Consider the following 23,910-nt stretch of genomic DNA (forward strand, 5'->3'; position numbering starts at 1 on the left):
CAGAGAGAATTCGTTAATCGAAGTTTAGTCACAGACTAGTTAGTAACAATAATAACTCTTTACTAAGGAAGGTGCACTTTTTGGTACTCAGAGTCACCTTTGAGTACAATTAAAATGATGATTTGGTATGATTAACTTATATAACCCTAATGCATCGGATGAGAAATATAAATGTGGGAACTACGGAAAAGTAGATCAGCGCATGCGTAGTCTGTAAAAATGAATATATACGAAATACGAAATGTTGTGTCGCACGCTAAACCGTGGGTAAAAGATTAACCTTTGCTCTAGATTAATTAGTCACATGTGATTAACTTCGTCAAATACTACATCCTAATCAGAGACTCTGAATACAATTTTCATAACCATCCGTTAGTCAACCTCGTAGTATTCTATTAATCAGATGTCAAAACGACTCTGCATAATGGGGCGTTCACACTTGGTCGATTTAGTCGCACTATTAAATCGACTCGCTGCATTTGCCACTAAATCGAAGTAACTAATCCGAATCAGATCGATAGATGTGTTCAATTATTTCAACCACAGAAAATAGAACGTCTTTCAATTCAGTTGCCAGTCGATTAGTCTCCTTCGATCAACAAGCGATTAAGTTGAAGTCCCGTTTACACGGTCGACTAAGTTGAAAGTGACGTCAATTCAACTGAATCGAACGCAAATCGACTAAGTGTAAACACCCCATAAGGCTCTAGGTGTATAGATCATCTTACCGTTTGGATTGCTCATCGGCATCTGCCTGGAGCATAAATACAAGCGTGAGAGAGAGAGAGGAAACAAATGACTAAGAATTGAGCGTACTGTGATGATCCTAGTATTTCACTAACAAAGTTTCCAAACATCTCTTGGCTTTTAATATTTACAATTAATTGTCATCATGGTTATGAAGTATTATGAAGAGAACTCAGAACTAAAAGATAAGAGTCCATGCGCAACACTTAGAGCCGACTTAAAAATGTGTCTGCTGGAAAGTGATTGTGTAAAGAGGGTAAGATGATTTTGACAGTGCAAGGAGTAAAAACTTAAAGTTTTATTTATTTATTTACAGTCTGAAGATACTGTTTAAGGGTTCATTCGAGCAAACGGTTCTACCAAACAGAACACTTATAGGTAAAATATGGCGTGAAAAATTTTCTCTGAAGGAATGAGAGTGCGAATATGAGTAATTACTGTCAGTGCACACGATATTGAAATAAATTTTGAGTTATAGTGAAAGAGCAAAATTGCACTTTGAGCAGAACATTCATAGGAACATAGAAATTACACTCTATTATTTTAGGGTCCAAACTTCCCTAACCCTAAGCGAACCCGATCTACTCTACTTATTCCTACCTTTCCTGATATGAACAATGCGACATTCTGTGACAAAATCACTTGCGGTAAACTTTACAATACACGCTCCAGCTACGTATCGATAAGTAGGGCCACTTTAAAAGGTGTAGTGCAATAGAGTAAAATACGTAGGGATAAGTAGGGTAGGGATAGGAACGGGTTTGCTTAAGGTTAGGTAAGTTTTAATCGATAATAGTATACATGAGAACCCCATGATCTGCGTTTCTTCTGTGTTCTATTACCACTTCTACATGAAATAACATAGATTTTCTACGTAGTGCAATAGTAAGAAGTGTCCATGTGCACAAGACATGCGATTGCGTTAAATTCTCCCCCATCCCACACACACACACATGGTCATAGATAAAGTACAAGGGCACTACACATGCAGATACAGTGAAACCTCTCTAAAGCGGACAGCCGTGGGGAATCAAAAATTGTCCGCTATAAAGAGGTGTCCGTCTTAGAGAGGTTTCGATATTTTCTTACGTAAATTAGTAAATAAGGTGATATGTAATTACAAACTATTAAGGTAATTTATCAAACCGTTCTATGACTGTGGGCATGTCGATATCTGCGGATTCTCCACAAATCGCTTTGAAAGAAATTTTGTCTAATCCGAAACTTCTCTAACCACTCGTTCGAGACCTTGAAATCTGAAACATTCATTTCTATTGCTACCTCTAAATTCTTAGCTTTTAGCATCGACTCTAACACAGGATTTTTTTTCATTCCGCACTCTATAAAAACATTCACTTGCACACCAACTTTGTTCAAAGCAATGAGACAATTTTCATTGTCATTTTCACACCGCAACTTTATTAACTTGTCTAGGTTTTATATGATCTCAGGTGCTTGAGTTTTACCGATAAAAAAATTTTCAGCTATCCTTCGCACACCTCAGTATTCTTCGAAAATTCAGTCAATTCGATTTTAACATTAGCGCTTCTCGTGGCATTTCGAAAGCTCACAACAACTTACACCTTATTGCTTCCGTCTACAAATAGAGGCACTAAGACAATATGCGAATACGTGAACAAAAATTACCAAACATGTCTTCTGCTTGATTCCAGCAAAACAGTAAAATGGCGTGTCATCCCAAATGGCAGGCAACTGTCAATCACTTGATTCTAAAACAGGTTGGGTGGGAGTGGAATGCAAGCAAAGGATGTGAAGGTGTTGTTAAACAAAGACGCGTCATCTGAGTTTCTGAACAGCCAGTTGAACAGGAAAAATGTTATTACAATGTTTCCTTGGTGATATATGTATGCATTTCTGAAAATGTATTTTTTTTTTTTTTTTTTGTATTTTTCAATTTGTTTCTAGAGAAAGTGTCCGTAATATGGAGGTAAATAATACCTATAAGAGACAGAAAAGACTGTCCGTGTCCGTACTAGAGAGTGTCCGCTTTAGAGAGGTTTGTCAACATGGTTTTTCCTATTACAGTGTTTGGGGATTACAAAATATGTCCGTTATGAGAGGTGTCCGCTTTATAGAGGTGTCCGTTAGTAGAGGTTTCACTGTATAAAGTACAGGTACGTTCTTTTTTATTTTCGTATCAGTCGATAAGTAAATAAAAGTCGCTTTTTTTTTTAACCCCCTTTGTGAGTTCGTACATACTCAATGAATAATCCCTAAAAGTATGAGCGTCCTGCTCCTTCGGGAACTGATGCAGCTTCATGTATACTATATCCTTTAGATCTATTTTCATAAAATTAATAGAGTGTAATTTCTCGTTTCGGAGTAAGTATACCTGCTGGAGCGGGCGTTGTAAAGTTAACCCATCACTAGTTCTGCTCAAAGTGCACTCTTACCAGTGAAAGTATTATGTGATCTTCCACTATCCTCATTTATGCCTATAACTCCCATCGCTGACGCGCTTCCTCCCTACGGACACACGTCCTCGCTAATGCTCGTGCCCCCATTCTGCGCTCCTGGCCTGACTCACTTAGATAGCTAACTAACTTTATGGCCTATGGAACTCGGAGGTTCAATGCCGCGTTCACAAAAACCCTCCACTCACTCCTGTCCTTGGCCAACTGGATCCAGTTTCTACTTTGTATTCCTGTTCCTGTGAGATCCATCTTAATATTTTTCCTCCCATCTGCGCCTAGTCTTCCTAAGTCTTTTTCCGATTGGTCGTCCAGTCAAAACGTTCCCACTTTCTTTCATTCAGGCGACATGACCTGCACAGTTAGATAGTATTCGTGCTTTATAGTGGCCATCTAGAATAAGTTGGTTCGTGTTTTATGCACTGTAGTGTTTATGCCATACGTCCACACTGTATTTAAACTGGGTCGTCCTAAAGTCAACCTGCAAGTAGTAATGGAGCTCCTCATTTAGTGCATGCTCTGCTAAAAGAAATGAAAATAGAATAGAATAGAATAGAATATTTTTATTGTCGTTAAACAACATTTGTTGCAATAGACAACGTCAAGAGAGTATATAAAACATATACATTGAATATAGGTACATAACTAGTCACTTTTTATTTTTTAATTCTTTCTCAAATTCTAAAACGCTATACACAGTTGTTTCAATGAGCCAAGATTTACAGTGTTTCTCGAAGTTTCTATTACACATACCACGAATTTCTGTAGGTAGAAGATTATACATCTTCATCGCAGTGTATTTATAACTCTGTGTTTTACTTAACCTGAAATATGGTGTATCGAGGTCGTCTCCGTATCTTGTGTTATAGCTAAGAATTTTATTTCGGGTACTGATATTTTCCAAGTTTTCTTTAATATACATGAGACAGCTATAGATATACATTGAGGGCACTGTCATGATTTGCATCTCTAAAGAAAGGTCTGCAAGAGTCATTATCACGTAGCTCTAACCTAATCTGAAAAGGTAAGAAATGTGTCAAAATTTTGTACAATCGTCTACTCGAGTAATGTGTAATTTAAATATGAATAAAATTTGGCATGAGTCACGTCACATTTTTCTCCGAACAAATTACAGATAGAATTTAATTATGTCTACGGCTTTACTTTAATGAAATATGTGTAAAATATATTCCATTAATGACAATCATTCGATTTTAGTCCTTTTATTACATCTCAGGCTTAAGAGTTGAACAGTGAAAGAATTGCACTGTAAATATGGAACAGGTAAATGATGTAAATCTTACATAACATATGAAATGAGTACGCAATCTTGTGGCATCCGAATAATTGTTCACTTGACAAGTTTCGAAGACGACTAAATAGTGGAAAATGTACGTTTTGTCTAAAAATTCCACAAAGTATAATAAAATAAATTCGTGCAGATTTTTGATCGAAGAAGTAACTCATAAGAAAATAAACTTCTGATTGTTGATTGTTGATTTGAAGCTTAAAATATATAAAACGATAATCATGCCTGTTGTTCTGTATGGTTGCGAAACGTGGTCGCTTACTCTGAGGGAAGAACATAGACTGAAAGTATTTGAGAACAGGATCCTGAGAAGAATATTCGGACCCAAGAGGAACGAGAATGGGGAATGGCGGAAGCTTCATAACGAGGAACTACATAGTTTATACGGTTTACCCAACATTGTTAGGGTCGTCAAGTCTAGGAGGCTTAGGTGGGCAGGTCATGTAGCTAGAATGGAAGAAAGTAGAAACGCTTTCAAAGTCTTCACTGGTAGACCCATAGGAAAACGACCATTAGGAAGACCTAGGCGCAGATGGGAGGATAATATTAAGATGGATCTCGCAGAGATAGGAATACAAAGTAGAAACTGGATCCAATTAGCTAAGGATAGAAGTCAGTGGAGAGCTTTTGTGAACGCGGCACTGAACCTCCGGGTTCCATAGGCCATAGAGTTAGTTTTTTAGTTAGTTAGTTATTGTTGATACGGTTCATATTTACATTAGTGATCCATACATACATTCATTACATATTCACGTGTTTTTTATTAAATTTACTCTTTGTACCGTAAACGTTCATTTGTCGTGAGTGGAGTTGGCCAAAATCTAGAAGGCCCGTCCAGTTTTGTATGCCCGTGTACTGTACAGTATTATTCCTTAAAGGTTTGTTATATATCAGGAAATCCACTGTTTCTACCTTAGAAAATATTTCTCAAAAGTTCTTTGGTGCATATTCTCTTTAAAAGTACTTCGCTGTTTAACGTGGAAACGCTGTGTCCGGAAAAATGCATAAAATGGCTGTGTAAGAACCATAAATCAACTTTTACCAGATGGGCACTGAAAAGCATGAGTGCTACCTATTCGAGTCTGAGCTCAGTACAGGGCCCGAAAAGGTGAATCCATATGGAACAGGCGCGTCAGCGACGGTGGGTATCCGCGTAAATGAAGATGTTAAAATACTATCTTAGTCATTAAAAAGATTTGACTTCGTTGTATACAAAGGCCGCACTCTATACGAGACAAGTTAATGATTCTTTCGTGCTCGGTAAATTTTTATAAAATTGAAGGAGCTTGTTTTATTGTAGCATCATGGAGTTGCGTTTTTCGTTGTACATTCGCTTTAGGATGCTTAAACATTATGGGCATAAATGCAGCGTTTGTACATATGTAATTAAAACTGTAAGGGAAGAAACACTAAGCATCTTGTCCTAGGTGGCAGCTAAAAGTACGAATGCTATCTGAACAACTCAGGACAGGAGCATAGCAGGGAGGCCCCTGCGGGGCTACGTCCATAAGAAGTAGGCGCGTCTGCGACGGTGAGTATACGAACAAAAGAGGATAGGGGCAAAACACTGCAGTTGCGATTAAAATTATTTGTATTAGGTGACAGTTCAAAAAAGAAAACTTACTTTATACTACAATAGAGCTTTACCACTCTTGTTTACAGTATCTGTTATTTCCAACATCAACACAATAAATAATCTTTCAGTGTATACATACTTCAGTGACACTTCAATGCTTCCGCTTCATTACTTTGCACATTGACTTTACTTTTTGCATATGAAAAAGTAACTCCTTCAGTTACTTTTTTTTTTTTTTTTTTTTTTTTTTTGTCCTGCCATTTATTCGTAACTGCGCATCTTATAGGGAAAATCACAACATATTTCAATTATTTACACACTAATCTATCAAGTTTATAAATTTTAAAAATATGTGGATTCCTGTTGTAAATCTTGACCGGTGGCACATTTGTTTCTGCAGATCGACAAATTGTCAACACAAGGCAATGACTACGAATCGTCTCTTGTTTTAAAATGATCATTCATTGAGGGAATCTTTTGACACAAATCCTTCCAAATATTGAAAATAGGTGGGCACAGCATAAAGCTACAGGTATATACTATTTAAAAAAAAAACTGCTTCTTAAGACTGTGTTCTATTATTAATTTCTCATTTAACACCCTCCATTCATGTAGATTGACGAACTGTCGGCAAGAAGAAAATCATACAAATATATGACTTTTCCAGCAAAATCATCATTTGCTTTAAGAATTTAGCTTCTTGTTGTGATGTTTTTACAGTCCTTATTGCCCATCGTTGCACACATTTGTAGGATGATTGCAGAATGACAATTGTCATGAAATTACTTTTCCTTTATTTTTTATTTCAATAACTTTTATTCGTAATAATTTTTATTTTACGTAAGACTTTACACTCATACAACCATTGTCACCGTAGATGATTAGGTTTCTTGGCCCTCCGGGTAGTGTAAAACCGTGAGAACGTTGACCAAGAAGTAGCAACTTTTCCAACGTTTGCAAAGCCTGCTTTATTCTTTAATTTAGTCCGATAATTCTAAACAACATAGTTCAGATTCATCACGTGTCCTATACACAGCAGATAAAGTTTTTTTTTTTTTCTCCAGACACAGTCCATTTTTTCAGTGTACAGATGCTTTATTTCCTAAAAATAATTTTCCTTTTAAAGATGCCAACAATAGTAGGCTGGCTGAGCACGCTGTGAATTGTGCAACACCTGTGTAGTTATATGATTTGTTGAGTTACTTGCGTTTAGTTGGATAGTCGTGGTATGGTGGAGTAATTTTGACCTCTTGTGTGTTTCACCGTACAGCTGGGATATAAAATTATTTTCCTGACATTAACTTTATGCCAGGAAAATTGAGGTAACAATTAGCAAGTCATAGTATCGCACGGATACTATGACTTTCTATGGCACTGTCAATGGATTCATACTTGTACCTTTCACTTGGTATAAAATACAGCTCCCATACGTTATAAAAATGCACAATGCTGCTGCAAATTAATATTGTACATATCCATCTTTCAGTTACAGCCGCGAATTTACAGTAAGTTTAAATCTGCTCCCAACCATTTCTGCACGAAAAAAATGAAATGAGATTTTTGAGTTTTACGTCCCACGTTTATGCCGGTTAGGCTGAAGAAAACGGTGATGATGAGAGATGAATGAAATGGTGGAATGAAGAAAGTGGGAGGAAACGGGAGAACCCCGAGAAAAACCACGCACACGGTGTTTCTCCACCAGAAAGTTCACTTGGCGGGAGCAGGCTTTGAACCCGGGACCCCAAGCACCAGAGGTGAACGCACTACCACTGAGCCACCGTGGCCCTGATTTCTGCACGACTGCAGTGTAAAAGTTTGAAAAGATCATTACCTAACAACTAAAAGGTTTTATGCTTTAACAAAAAGAGACTCTGTGGGCACGATGGCTCAGTGGTAGAGCGTTGATCCGTAGTGAAATGGCTCCCTGGTTCGATCCTATATCATGGGAATTGGAGGTGGACAACTAGAAAGTATATTTCATTTAAAAAAAAACACTTGACACGTCCTTTGTGTAAAACTTATAAATACTTATAGACTCGTCCTAAGATTTTAGAAGTTTTACACATCACATAGGAAAGCGAGGGTGAAGAACTCAAGTCTTTGTTTATGCGTTGGAGGGGGGCAAGGTGACTTAATGGTAGAGCGCTTACCTCTGGTGCATGGCGTCCTTGGTTCGATCCACGTCTAAATAAGTTTGTAATGGACAACACTGAGTTCATGTGTTTCTCTTGGGATACTCCCGTTTCCTTCCACTTTTTCATTTCATCAATTATTCCATCGTCATTCACTTGTCTTAATCATCGTCTTCCTCAGCCTTAAAGTCAAAAATTTCATTTCGTTTCACTTCTTTGTGTTTCTGCGAATGAGAAGGTTCTTACAATGTAATACATGTAAGCGGCGTAAATCTTTCTGGCACCGATGAAGATGGCTAAAAGCCTCTGAAATAGTATACTGGTATTTCATTCAATCAAAGTATAAAATGAATCTCCTTTTGATTATTAAATATGCATCCCATTGTATGATTTACCAATTTTACTTTGTATTCTATTTGGACAATCTGATAATCCCTTAAAATCTCTAATCCTATTAGGGATTCTCCAAGAGTTTGAAATCACCCAGCTCATCTCGTCCCATGTTTCTTTGGATTCCCTTATGGTTCTCTATAACCATGTTTCTCCTAAAACAATGGATCAACAACATGGCTTCGTGAAAAATAAATCTACCTTGTCTAATTTAACATGCTTTATGTATGATATTCCTCCTATTAAAACCCAAAGACAAGTAGATGTAATATACTTTGATTTTGCTAAGGCCTTCGACAAATTTTCTCATGATATATTAATCAATTAACTTAATTCATATGACCTGTCACCTGCCTTTATTAAATGGTTGATCTCATTGTTATCTTGCAGAAGATTTTTGTAAGATATAAAGGTCATGTTTCCGATACACAAAATATTTTGTCTGGTGTTCCCCAGAGTTCCAATTTAGGTCCACTTCTGTTTCTCTTGTTTGTGAATGAACTTAAAGAAAATATTAATTGTCAATTTCTTATGTATCTGACGATTTGAAGATTTATCGTGCTGTTAATAATGTTTGTGATTGTGTCAAATTAAAAATAATACCATTATCATTTGGTCAAAGACTAGTGCTTTACCTTTGAATCTTGATAAAACAGGTTCGGTATTTTTTACTTCAAAAACTAATCCTGTCTATTATAACTATGTTGTTGATATTTGTATTGGTCAAAACGTTTGTCTTTGTTAAGGATCTGGGTGTTACATTTGATGCCAAATTGTTATATAATAAACATCTGGAACACATAGTTTCTAAAGTTGGAAGACACTTAGGAATCATAAAATGGATTTCTAAAGATTTTTCTTATTTAAAAAACTTGCTCATTTTTATACTATGCTAACGTAAGAAGTCCAGCTTGAATACTGTACTGGTATTTGGAATAAAGGAGCCTAGTACTTTCAAGAGATATCGAAGTAGTTCAAAATTTGTTTCTCTCATGGTTAAAATGGAAACTTAGATTTCTATCAAAGAAAACTCATGATGAAAAATAAAGAAAAAGGAATGAAATGTTTAAGTTTTACGTCCCACGATTATGCCGGTTAGGCTAAAGGAGACGGTGATGGTGAGAAATGAATGAAATGGTGGAATGAAGAAAGTGGTAGGAAACGGGAGAATCCCGAGAAAACCCACGACTTCGGTGTTTGTCCACCACAAAGTCCATACGGCGCGAGCTGGGATCGAATCAGCGACCCCAAGCACCGGAGGTGAACGCTCTAGCACTGAGCCACCGCGCCCCCAATATTCATGATGAAATTCAGTACCTTCGTAGTCTACTAAAACTATCTGAACGAAGAACTTTCTTCGACGTCAAACCACTCCATAATATTTTGACTGACAAATTACCGTTAATTGAGGTTCTTAATCTTGGTGTCCCTAACATGGTACGAAGAAATTTTAAAATTTTCAAATATAATCCTTAATTTAGTAATGTACCGATATATAAATGTTTGTCAAATGCCAACAACTATTTACATATATCATTATTGTCTTTACTCCTGATTTTTCTTCTATTCAAAGAAAGTTTATAACTTACCACTTATTATAACCCCTCTTCTTCTTCTTCTTCTTCTTTTTTTTTTTTTCATGTTTTAATTACATTGGATCTATTTATCTCATTATTGTCCGTGCATGGTATTTTCTTCTATAATTTGAATCGATGGTAATATTAGTGAAGTTTTACTTAATGTGTATTATTATGCTATTTTTCTATGTTTTTTTAAATACTACTGTATGCATGATTATTATTTATGTACTGTTCTTGGGAATTATAAATGGACTATTAGTCTGTAATTTCCTGAAACCAATAAAAAAAAATTATTATTATTATTATTATTATTATTATTATTATTATTATTATTATTATTCAGTATAGTAAGAATTTCTTGACTATAATCTTAAAATAACTTAAGTATTTAATAAATGTTGTACGTAGTAAATCGTAGTAATATATAAATGGTTTAGTTTCTATTTATATATTACTAAATCTTCAAGAAAGAAAAAAAAAAAAAAACACTTGCAGTGTGATAAAGCTTGATTATGCCGATAATATACCAGTAATAAGCTCAAAAACTCAGATAGGTTTTGTTAGGCTGTGGGCTAGGCCCACTTATCCAAACACTGAGCTCTTCACTTTTACTATATACGCTTGGACGGTAGGACTTCTGTTGTAACTCAAGCAAGCGAGCAGTGTAAAAGATTAGAGCTCCGAAGGCACTGGAGTAAGCACTATTTGCAGTCAGAATTCTTAAGTAGAGATGTTTTTAAATTTATGTTAGGTTAAGCTAGTTTCCTTGGGATAGCTTGAGGTTAAATGAGTTAGGTTAGCTTCTCGAAAGTTATAAAAAAAATTAATTAAACTATTTAGTGCTGAAAATTTAATTTATCCTTGGCGATAATTTCAGTTGAGCATTCTACAACCATACAGGCTAGTTCTTCTGAAGGTAGATTAAAGAACTAATTTGTTACGTCGTGTTGCTTGTTGTCTTTCTTTGAACTGTGGAATTTCCTTTATTTATAGATAACCTGAAGAACACTAGTATCACACTTTTTGAGAAGAAATATTTATAACACACACGATATAAATATATCAGCAAGCAGTGACTACCATCTTACGTCACAGTAGCATTCAATGTTGCCATATCTTAATTTGTAATTTTCTAATATATTTCGTCTTGACAATATCATGCGCTGCCAGTCGAAAGTTACAATGTTAAATAATAGAATGTTTTCAGCGTGATTAAATTAATTACAAATGGTCTTTATCCTCAGATCATTTCTGTTCTCACCGTACAGTTTAATTCCTAAGTTTGTGTCTCTTTATTAACTAATATTTATAGTTTCCAATATATATGAGTTTATTTTCTTTTTAATTTTTAGGATAAGAAGACACCTCGCGAATGCCTGAGGCTGCATGATGGTTCAATTCCTGATCAATGTTATCAATTGCGTACCACCTTTTTCGAGTGTAAACGGTCGTTGGTATGTAATTTTTATTGTTCGTATCAGTGGCATTAAAGAATAGCTCAATATAATTACAACAAAGTACGAGAAATGATCGAAAAAATAGGTTACAAAGCATAACTTCTTTACCATAACTTAACGAAAATTAATTATAGATTAATAGCATGTCTGTTTTGGTGCACGTTTGAAGACTTTAAATTCTGATCACGTATACCCGAGAAGAGGACATTAAAAATGATGACTCGTCTGCAAAATTGGTCAAGAGTAGAGTTGAGGTCGGTAGTGCGGTTTCTATGGGCCATAAACAGTACACGTGCAGACATTCATAGGCGGATTGTAGAGTTATAGGGGAAGGGCTAAATTTCAAAGCAACATGTAGCGAAGTAGGTCGTGTCTTCAAAGAAAGACGGACCAATATTGTTAAAGACAACCCTGGACACAACGGTAGACTCAGTACTTCAACCACTGACGTTATGCTTCAAGTAACTAGAGCACACCTTCTACAGACCTGACCTAGCCCTAGTGACTTTACCTTTTTCCCTGTTCTAAAGCAAACTGACATGTGATTATGTCAAAACCAATGCCTTACGAGAACTTAACGCGGATTTCTACACAAATGGTATAGAAAAGTTGGTCCGCCGTTGTGATAAGTGGTTGAACAAAAAATGTGGTTACGTTGAGAATTATTGTTGAGTGTCCTCTATCATCAGATGTGTTGATCTTCCAGCTACGTCTCACATATAAGACATGATAGGCTTTACAGCCTTTCTTTATGATCATCCCTCTTATAAAAGCTTAAATGTATAGTACTTTTATACACTCTTTTAATTTACTTACAATTGACTTCAGAAAATATATTAAAACGCTCAGGAATTCTTATAATAATTTAACTTACAGCTAACTGTAATTCCTGTAAACAGCTTGCACTTCCAAGCTTGCGGCTCTCCTCTGGAGCCTTAATCTCGGATATTAGAAACAGGAAATAGAAACGGATCAGGTCGCTAGACTAACGATCAGTATTTATACAGCTATATTCTTTCATGGTTCTACATGTGCATTAACTTGAACACGTGCATGACCGATAAAGGGGGTTTCCCTGGACTCCATGTGTTTCCGGGATTTTTCCTCCTACTACCCAAGCCAATAGTTAGCTGAAAAATTCTTCACGCGCTTTCCTATCTTCTTTTTTTTTTTACCCTTCTTTCCTTCTCTAACACACACTGTCCAGTACATGTCTTAGGATAAAAACTGCGACGCGACACAACATTCGACATGCTGCTTTAGATTTCTAACTGCATGTAGGAGCTGCACGTAGATATAGGTTGGTGCATCACTCAAGGGGGCGAGCTTTCTTGCTAAGGAGTCAGCTGTCCTGAGTGATGTTTTTTTTTTTTCTGGGGGGGGGGTTCCTCATTCACACCAGACAATTGCCGGAATGATATCTAACATAAAGCTCCTTGGCCGCTTCCTTTCTTCTCCAGGTCCGAGGAACGCCATCTCTCATACGTGATGGACTAAAATAACTCTAGATGCCGAAAGCCCTAGAACGTCTGTTTAAGTAGCAACTCAAGAAAATAATATTGTGCTCACAAAATTGTAGATTACAATCAACACATCTGCTATAGGACAGAGACTGCCTTTTATATTGGACTTACAGGAACACATATCTCCTCGCGTAGTTAGTGTAGTCGCTAACACTTTCGTCTTTGGTGCAAGTGGTCCCGAGTTCGGTTCCCGTTGGGGACACTGATCGGAAAGGTGTACAGCCATCCTGAGTGTCCTCATTCACATCAGATAAATGCCGGTATTGTATCTAATGTAAATCCCAGGCCTCTTTCTTCCCTTCTCACTTCACCGGCTAGTGTGATCGCTGAGGGACGTCATTCTTCATACATGACGGGCGAAAATAACCATAGATTCCAAAAGATCAGGGATACATATCCTAATTCCATAGGAATATATAAAATTCGTTGTGAAAATTGAAAGTTGAAGAAGGAGGACGATTCGTACGGGGCACCAAACGAACTGACAGAAATTCAAATTCATCAGAATAAATAATCAATCTTTTAATTAAACTACATATACGTACATTCTCAGCTCTTCGTCTCAAAAGATTAGTCAGTAATTTAAAAGTTGAGGACGGTTTTTACTATTAGTCCTATATTCTTCCTCATATTTTAGCAATGTTATTTTCATATACTGCAGTGCAGATCATTACCAGTAGCGGTATTAAAACTAAAGGAAAGGTGGGTGACATGAATAAAAAGAGGAGATCGGAGAATCATAACGAACAAAATAAAAGTATGTATAAAATAAAAACCTAAAAATCTCATGTATTGTTATTCTTCTAAATAAATACAAATACAAGTAATATACATTATTTATTTTAAAAATAATTTATACATTATAAATACTATTTTGAAACAATAGCATAGGTCTACCTTATTTTCTGCATCTTGAAATGATATACAGAAATTTCAGTGACTTACTCAGTCTTTTTCAACAGATTAAGGCGTGTAGGCTATACAGGGTGTTTTGGGAACAAATTCCTCACATCATAATAAGACAAAGAGTCCTCTTGCATATTGTCAAATTCTGCGTCATGTAAGAGTGCCAACTTTAAACCGAAACTCCAATGGTGACAATTGGAACGGAACAGAAAGATGTGTACATACAGGATTCATTATGAAAGTAATGAGCATGATGCTACCCTGACTCAACAATCCACCGCAGCGCGCGCTGCCGGCGCGGAAAAAGTAGTGAGTGGTCTGTCCTTCCAAACGCGCCCAGAGTCAGTCTGCTGCGAGCAGTGACAGCGTGTGGATGTCGATCCGCGTGAAGCACGTTTTTACAAGTTGTAACACGGCGCGATGGAGGGTTCGCTCGAACAACGCTACGTCATAAAATTTTTAAGGCGGGGGAGGATGAGGTGTGCCACTCCGCACTATGCCTTTTGGATTCTGGATCGTATTCGAACATCCAGGATTCGTCTCCAGTTACGACCGAGTCTAAAAAGTCCGGATCACTTTCACACAATGCCAACAACTTCTTGCAGCGCAAAATTCGAAGTTCTTTTTGTTCGTTCGTCAACACCTTCGGCACAAGCTTCGCACAGACCTTTCGCATTTGCAAGTCCTCGGTCACTATCCCATGTACCGTAAATGTTGACATGTTTAGGGTGTCCGCGATTTGTTGAATGCTCACACGCCGGTCTGAGCGCAACACTTCACGCACACGGTTAACATTGTCGTCCGTCCTGGCCGTTGTTGGGCGTCCGTAACGGGACTCGTCGGCGACCTCCTCCCGACCCTCCTTGAACGACTTGTGCCATTTTCCGTCGGCGACCTTCTCCATCGCGCCGTGTTACAACTTGTAAAATCGTGCTTCACGCGGATCGACATCCACACGCTTTCACTGCTCGCAGCAGACTGACTCCGGGCGCGTTTGGAAGGACAGACCACCCACTACTTTTCCGCGCCGGCAGCGCGCGCTGCGGTGGATTGTTGAGTCAGGGTAGCATCATGCTCATTACTTTTCATAATGAACCCTGTGTTTCGTGAGGTGATCCTCAACATCAAAAAAGACAAAAAGTCTTCTTGCATGGTGCATTCATGTGGACAAGAAAATTCCATTTCGGAGAGCTTGATCGCCATCAGCTTTGAGTTAGCAACAATCTAGTGCCTGGTTAACAGGTGTAATTTAGTGATGTAATCAAGTGTTTTTCGAAATACTTTGGGATCTTATTTTATTTTATAGAATAGTACGTTTAGTTACAGATCTGGAAATAAATAGGTTTCCAGTGACGCAGTCAAAACTGACAGCGATCAAGATTTCCAAGAGAATCAGAATTATTCAGTTAATATATGAAATCCGGAGGCACAAATTAGGACCACTTTTCTTATGTACCACGTATTGTATAGTTTCAATCAGTAAATAAAATGTTTTATATCTTTTAGACGTTTAGAAAAATGTGATGGAGCATCGTTCTGTTTGGCATCACAAACGTGTTGTTTCAGTTCAGTGTGTATGTGTTAATTTTTGTCATGTTTTCCTGGAGTGTGTGTGAGACTTCATAGACACATGCGGAACCCAGTGACTTGTGAGGAAAAGTTTTATATCCTGTTAATTTTTCTCTATGTTCATTGGGGGATACTAATGCTGTGTTAATATTATGCTTTCTGGAAACTTATATAGGCATGATGAAAAAGAAGACAACTGTACACTTAAAGAACGTATTCGTACTCTTGAGGTATATGGCAAATGCAATTTGGTTATAATATTTCTCTCACCCTTAGTGAAGTATTCCTTTCTCTTGTATTGCTGCTATTAGGGGCGGATCCAAGAGGGACGCCCTCCCAGAAGAGGAAACTTTCTTATTTTATATATAAATAAAACCAATCCCAGAGTCTGGAGCTCTTAAAAGTAGCTCTAAGTAGCAGTATTACAACCCATCGCCCCCCCCCCCTCAGAAGTTCGTCTTGGATCCGCCCCTGATTGCTATGTTGCAAATTGTTTAAAAATTGATACCTCTAAAGTAATTGTGAACTTACTATCTTTTATTGCAGCTGGATGCAAGACAGAGATTTCGAGGTAGAAAAGGATACTAATCATCGATTCTAGTATACGTCCTTTCAACAAATAGGTAATATAATCAAATATTTGTACTTTACGAGGGATGTTTCCACAGTTCTTGGACTTTCGTTTTTAAAGTTTAATTTCGTTAACTTCCATCTGCATTGCATTCAAGATTTTCGATGTAACTTTAGTTTAACTGTGTGCAGTTTTGTTTGTGCAAAACTAAATTTTCAGGACATCTTAAAAGACCTTTCTGGAGTGTCTCTTTACCAGTGGTCTACAGCAAATTTTGTCATTCAAGTTTTGAAATCGCTTATCATGCAGAGGTGTCCTCAGTTCTGAGAAGAGGTGATAGTCATTGGGAACCAGGTCAGGCACCTAAGATGGATATAGGAATAATTCTCAGCGTAGGTCTTGTAAAGCTCTCATTGGCGAGTACTATGTGGTGTTGCATTATCATGTTGCAGCAGATTATGGACCTTGTCAGATCCGTGTTTGATAAGCACCTGTTACAATGCCCCGAGCAAAGGGTAGAATATAATTCTACGTTAAGTGTCTTTTGGTAGGTAATGCACCAAGATTCTCCTACCACAACATCATAATAATTACTTTACCAACTGAAGGAACAGGAGAGCTTTAAGGGGAGATCGACCTTATGGTCTGCGCCACTCTCCAGATTGATTTCTGGTTGCCAGATTTAAGTATGGGGTCTCGTCATATGGTGTTATTACTCGTTGCCGGAATAAGTTCCGTAATGAACTAATAACTCGTGAAGTTGATGGCAAATGTCAGATCTGTGCAGTTTCTGCTTCTGTTCTTAAAGATAGGGTACCCAGCGAGTTGAAATCTTGCTGACTCCCAAATGATTGTGCAGAATCTCAAAAAATCGGTGTGTATCAATGCCTATACTTTCACTACCCTCGCGAGTAGTTACTTGTCTGCCTTCGCGCTACAGATTCTCCACAGCAGCGAAGTTAATGTAATTTAGAGCTATGTTTTGGCGTCTACTGCCGTGATCGTCTTTTAGAGATGTTGTGTCAGCTTTAAATCGACAAAGCCAACGAGAAACCATACTTTTGTTTTCTGTAGACTCGCTGTACATGCTTTGTAATCGGTCAAGAATTTTAGGTATTTTAACATGCTATTTACTTAGAAAGTAATCGCTGTTCGAGAATTATCATAAACGCTCCGGTCCCTACAGAAGATTCCTACTTGCTAGGGGAGTTCCCTCCATCAGTTAAGTATAACTGGGAGATAGATCTTGGCTTATCGCACATTGAGCATGTTCCATTACCCTTCGTCGGAAGGAAGTTAGCTACTACAGTAGAAATGGTAGATTGATTGCTTGAGTTTGGTAGTGAACTCACTTTAGATTGCTCCAATATCAGGCTTTACTTATCCACTTGTCTTTGGACGAGTAGCGGTGACGTCGTAGCAATATAAGGTACCTACCGTAGTAAAGTTTGTACACTCGTGTCCAAAATGATTGTTGCATATCTATAACTGTCTTCTTGTGAGAATATAATTTGATATTTATTTTGCAGTGTACTTTTAATACTGATACTATGTGTATAATCGGAAAATGTATATTTGTGGTAAATTTTATAGGAAAAGAGTTATAAATACGAAAATTAGAATGAGTAAAACAAAATGTTACTAAATGGACAAGAAAATTTTATTTTCATTTTATTGTTCTTATTTAGTGCTTTTTTGACACGAAATTTTCCACATACATGTCTTTGCCGATTATACACATACTAACATTATAAGAACCGGGCGAATTCGTTATCAAATTATATTCCTACAACAAGATATTTATAGACATGCGACAATAATTTTGGACATGAGTGTACGTCAACCCATGGGATTTGAACTGAGTTTGAATTTTTCATAGGAATCCGTAAATTTACTAAGTTGACTGGTATCATTGGACAAGCAATGTCATAATTTGTTTGAATACGGAACTTGTGACATAGCAATTCCTAGAACTTTGAAAACATCCCTCCTACAACTGCCATATTTTAGTTCGTGTAAGTTATGTAAATGTAAGAATAGAATTGGGCTGAATTCAAAGTTTTATATTGTGAATGGTTTCTCTATCACTTCTGTAGGTAATTTTATGGTCATATGTATAGTTACAACAAAACAATCACGTTGCGGATATATGAAAAATAATGGTGATATTTCCTTAACGAATGTTTCTGCACATTGTCAGAAGTTGACTGATTTGCATGAATTGGAAGAATGAAATGCTTAAACACAGGAAACTAGTCATGTCGTTGGTTCCGTAAAACTAGAACAATTTCCCAGGAAGCAAGCGATTGCAATGTCAAGTTCCATCAGTCCAGTCTTCAAGTTTGCTGTGTAATTGTTGTAATGTACCTTCGGGTACTTAAAAAGAATATAAAAATACTGAAAATATAAGATTCATGCCGTTGTTAACGATTACAAAATTATAATTCGAACAAAAATACATTTTTTCGTTTTGTATAATACGCAGTTATGTAATATATATAAGGAATTAAATGTATGGGAATTATAGGTATTCTTTTTTAAATATGACGCTGAGATTATTGTGACATCTTTAATAAACCTAGAGCATGCGACGGCGCCCCCGACCATATTGAGTGAGGTCGAGGGACCAGCTGCGAAGCGCCACCATGGTTGGTGCGAAACGTAAGAAAATTTTCAAAAATAAATCCTGCTTTTTCTTGATTTTGAACACTTTTTTCCTTTTCTTCCTTCCGTTTTAAATATGTGCACATGCATTTTCCGAACATGAGTAACATTATAGAACCACTTTCTAAAGCAGGAAGAGGATTTAAGTACACACTACTAATATTTCAAGTAATTTTCCTCTCTTTTTTCTTTCCTTTTCTTTTCTTTTTTCATCCCGAACTTTGCGCCTCTTTCGGCGCCCGGGGGCGTCGCTCCGCTCGGCCCTCCCAATTTACGGCAAGGCACTGTTTAGGACATCTAAAAGACAAATATCAAGTTGTCTATATATAGAAATACTTCCTTCACAATGCGAAAATATCCAACCACTGAACACTGGAATTAATTATTGATACCTAAACTGATTGCTCAAAATAAATCAAATGTGTTATACGTGCTACAAACTAACTAAACACTGAGCTTCCGATACACAAAGTCTTGGTACTCTCATATTCACCATACTTTAGTTCAGTTTTCTCACCACAAACGACTTCTAAATGACAATGGAAGTGAGTGAATGGAACTGTATACACCGTTGAATACTTGTAGTAGAGCAGGGTTTCTCAACATGGAGATCGCGACCCCAAGGGAATCTCGAGAGGGTTTCATTGGGAGTCGCAAAGATAAGCGGAAAAGACAAATGTAATTAGAATCTAATACCGGAAAATATTTTTAAATATTATTTTGAATTTAGTTCTGAAAAGCATAATTTTTTTTAATACATACTGTTAAAAACAACAAAAAATAGGTCTACTAAACATTTTCAACAGGTGCAGAGCTATTTAAAAATCAATTTAAATGAAAGAGATACGATATGAAACTAATGAGAACTGCATATTGCAATACCAGAGAAATACAAATGAAACAAAACCTGCATATTGAAATATAATTAAAATTGAAAGCTCTTGTGAGCATGTTGTGATTTCACTAGTGCGGCAATGTCCGGTTCAATCTTCGTGACGCATATTTTCAACTCATTTGAAATACTCAATATTTTTTTTAACAACTATCAGAGTTTTTTTTAACCAAATTAGAAATCACTTTATTTTTTTTTATCATATGACCCAAAATTAAGGGAGTTATAATGTTTTAAAATTTTCAAGCAGCCTTCATTTTGAAACAGTATGACGGATCGGATTCGATATTTGTAATATGAATAAACTGACCAAATTTGGTTTTAATCCATTCGCTTTTAGGGAAGTTACTGTATCCACTATATATATATATAAAAGGAATTCTTATGGTATAGAAATAGATGGATATCGTGAGATCTCCGCAATAGGTATATTAAAAACCCCACACAAGCTTATTACAAACCAGAAATTATAAAGGGATCATTGGTAAGAGAACATGACAAAATGGGGATCGTGATAGGAATAAGGTTGAGAACCACTGTAGTAGAGAAATGTAGCTACCACATGCCAATAGACCGTGTCCTGCATTATTCTCATGTTATGGTATTTTTTTCCCCCAACCTACTCACGTATTTTTGTTGCTGCATCTCTTAGGTCTGAAATATATTATTGCTATTTTATTTTGTTTCACTTTTTATTATTATTATTATTATTATTATTATTATTATTATTATTATTATTATTATTATTATTATTATTATTATTATTATTATTATTATTATTATTATTGCGAACAATGAGGAATATTATTAGTTTTACTTTCTGAAAACAAAACGCGTGTTATGTGAGGCGTTCCGTGTAGTAAGACGAACTGAACAGAAGTTCTGTACAATCTGAACTCTTTTTAAATTACATTTGAGGTCTCTGAGTAGTAATACTAAACTTCTCTGTGACAACCAGTTGTTGTGCCTATCATTATAGTTTGTGAAAATAGTTTCTCTGTGTCGTAGCCAGTACAGTTTCAAAATAATCTAATTATTATTTTGACCGTTTAGGGTGCAGATACAGAAAACAAACACTTATTAAGTTGTCTCTTATTCCTCGGAACGTCGCATATGAGGAATAAGAGAGTCCAAAACTTTAAACATAATAAATTGCCCAACACTTAATTTATTCGATTTTTTTTTATTGAAAGTTCGTAATATTAAGATAAGAAAGTACGTATGTTAATAGATATACTGAGTCTACTTTTTAAGTTGCCACTCATCCAGAATTGGACGGGGTATGTTGGATTTTAAAAATTTTCAGCGACTTGAATACGCCTAAGAAGGGCACATTATATGGCGGGGCGCCAAATTATCCTAAACAGTTGAAAATATATAACAGAAATTCTTTGTAGATTTCTATCTGTGATGTGTACGTATGACTGTCAAGATATCGGTGTAGTTGAATCGCTAAAAATTTTCATGTTAACAGCAGCGAAATCGCCATCAATAACTCTTTGACCAGCTCAGTGGTTGATGATTTCTCTTCAGCTAACTGCCAGCCGTCTGACGCTACGGGTTTTTTGTTTCCTGTGTTTCTGGTTTAAATTTTCATTGCAGTTTTCATTTCATGAATATACTAGACCCTCGCTAATCCGTTCCCCCCGAGGTAGTCCTGCCTCTCAGTAATCCGGAGTACATCCACCCAAAAACACGTGCACAATGAATTATCGTGCGCATGCGCAACAATGCTTAGTTAAACAATGCTTTATATACTGTACGTATTCGAAATTGTAGCATGTTCGAAATCATATCTTCTAAAAGGAAACACGTTACGCTGGACCTCAAGCAGAAACTCGAAATTTGAGAAGTTAAATCGAGGTTCTTCGCAGAAGCCATTGCTGCTGAGTTCAATGTTGGACGAGCAACTATTTATGACATCAAAAAGAAAGAAGATGTTATTTGACAGTACTCAACACAAATGGATAGTGAGTTGCGAAAAATCAAATAAATATCAGACACTCAATAATCCGGTACTTCCGCTAATCCGCCGCCCATATTTGCCAGGAATGGCCGGATTAGCGAGAGTCTAGTGTATTTGTATTTCTCTCTGATATTCTTAATAAATTTTATTCCATGTACATACTTGAGACTGAGGAACCGGTGATCTGTATATTGTAGCATACCAAATTTAAAAACCATAAAGTATTGTAAAACTTTAATTTTTTGTAAAACTTATGTAAATAATTCAAGGCACACTTGGGTGCAAAGTACCAACTGTCTCAATTGAATGAATTAGGTCTTTTTTTAAAAAAAAATTTAATCCGGTTTATTGAAAGAAGCTCAAAACTTATTTTATTCTATCAGACATTCACGTGGAACTTCCAGACATGGAAATATGAAATGCATGCGGATTGTATTCCTCAGTTGTATATAAAAAGAACCATTTACGTTCAGCCAACACACTTCAAGTCTACATGTCAACTCTAGACTTGCCATTCGTCTATAAAGTACATAAATCAAGAAGAGGCGTGGCCGTCGAAGTTTACTTCAAGTACCACAAGGAATACAATGTAAATGCCTTTTCATATTAAACCTTTTCTGATAGTTCCACTTGTATATATCTGATTGAACAAAATAAGTTTTGGTCTTATTTCAATAAACCGGATTAGATTTTGGAAACAACCCTGACTTAATTCATTCAACTCAGATAGTTGGTATTTTGTGCTAAAACCAGCCTTGAATTGTTTAGACTCCAGATTTTTACAAAAATTTAAATATTTACAATAATTTCGGGGTTTTTAAATTTGGTATAAGTGGAAATTAGCAATTAAACATAATTTTATGTTCATTTATTTAAATAAATTATCATATGTAATTCAGAATTGTCAAACTAAACACAACAACACAGTAAGCAGGGCTATATATCAAAACTCCCTAACTTAGAAACTATCCCAAGCGGTTTAAGGAATTACACAGGAACTAGTATGTTCTCTATCTAAATATGCATGTTTTACCATCCTCCGTTATCGATGAAAGGAATTGTAAAAAGGAAGTTGAAGTATAGGAATACTCCTTTAAGTATTAGTGGTGCGTTCGTTTCGCTGGCACCGGTGAATTCTGAATCATCGATATTTAGATAGAGCGTATACCAGTTCCTGTGTAATTCCTTAAACCGCTTGGGATAGTTTCTAAGTTAGGGACTTTTGAAAAATGATTTTTCGAATTTTCAATGGATCATAACTCTGAAAGGAGGCATTTTTCGGCCCATGTTTATTAGAACTTTTTTCTTTCATTTCATATAAGGAATCGCCTCCCAAAGTTTGTCTGTGGAGTTACCTACCACCCTGTATATATATGTATATATATATAACCGTTTCAATACAATTACGTAACAGTTTCAACACAATCTGTTACGCGAGTGTGTGTTTTATATGTAGTATCATATAGACTTGCTCATTGTGGTGTTGTGTCTAGTTTGACAATATGAAATCAAAGCCTGATAGAATAGTAATTCAGTACTAGAGGCCAAGCTGTAACTTATGATTGATTCATTTTTTCTTCTCTCTAATATTTAGACTTCTGAATATACTGATTTCTTGTTTACACATAGTGCTCAATTTTGCTTATTGCTGTTTGTAACATTATTAATAAATCCATTATTCTTTCTACAGGTGGCGTGAGACGTCGAAGCCAAACTGGATTTTAAGATATGGAACGCAAGTTCTCAGTGAAAAACTATTTACTATTTCTGAATGAGTTGTGGAAAGTAGAAATAAATACTGCCCAAGTGAAGATTGTGTGCTATATATCAGTATTTTTTTTTTTTTTTTTTTTTTTTTTAAGTTCTAAAGTTACCAACAGAGTAGTGTGAGTGGAATTCCTTGTTAAACTATTCATAAGAATATTTGTAAATATTTCTATGTAAATAACTGCCAAAATATTGTTCTTTTATTATGAAAAAATAAATTTAAATTTCAATAATGTGTTTTGTTTTATTCACTTCTGTACCAAGTAATTGTATTGAGAAAGACGTAGTAGATAGACTTGCCAACTCTCGGAATCAGCTTTTAGTTGTATCCTGTGAAAATCTTATAATAAATTTCGCAGAAAAGTCAAGATGGACTTCCATACAAATAAATTAGTAACTGTCCAGTAGGCAGTAGAAAACGAAACTAAA

The 23,910-nt window shown here is 36.2% G+C and overlaps 1 protein-coding gene across 2 annotated transcripts; it reads left to right on the plus strand.

The window, feature by feature from the left end:
- Nucleotides 1-760: 760 nt before the first annotated feature.
- On the plus strand, nt 761-23,506 carry LOC145681282 (cytochrome c oxidase assembly factor 5). Of its 2 annotated transcripts, XM_081752906.1 has the most exons (4): nt 765-1,003; nt 11,519-11,620; nt 16,168-16,244; nt 23,405-23,506. In XM_081752906.1, exons 1-3 carry the CDS (start codon nt 893-895, stop codon nt 16,207-16,209), a joined length of 255 nt encoding a protein of 84 aa, XP_081609032.1. In that variant the 5' UTR covers nt 765-892; the 3' UTR covers nt 16,210-16,244; nt 23,405-23,506. The 2 variants fall into 2 exon arrangements, with proteins under 2 accessions (XP_081609033.1, XP_081609032.1); XM_081752907.1 differs by lacking the exon at nt 16,168-16,244 and having other exon boundaries at nt 761-1,003.
- The last annotated feature ends 404 nt before the right edge of the window (nt 23,507-23,910 follow it).

This window comes from Thermobia domestica, chromosome 3 (genome assembly GCF_964235325.1).
Source record: "Thermobia domestica chromosome 3, izTheDome1.hap1.1, whole genome shotgun sequence".
Classification (NCBI taxonomy): Eukaryota; Metazoa; Arthropoda; class Insecta; order Zygentoma; family Lepismatidae; genus Thermobia; species Thermobia domestica.

Bases quoted from the DNA above. Each gene is read 5' to 3' on its own strand.
- LOC145681282 (XM_081752906.1), top strand. From the start codon at position 893: ATGGTTATGAAGTATTATGAAGAGAACTCAGAACTAAAAGATAAGAGT. The intron at 1,004-11,518 runs GTAAGATGATTT...TTTAATTTTTAG, and splicing joins AAAGTGATTGTGTAAAGAGG to GATAAGAAGACACCTCGCGA. The intron at 11,621-16,167 runs GTATGTAATTTT...CTTTTATTGCAG, and splicing joins TCGAGTGTAAACGGTCGTTG to CTGGATGCAAGACAGAGATT.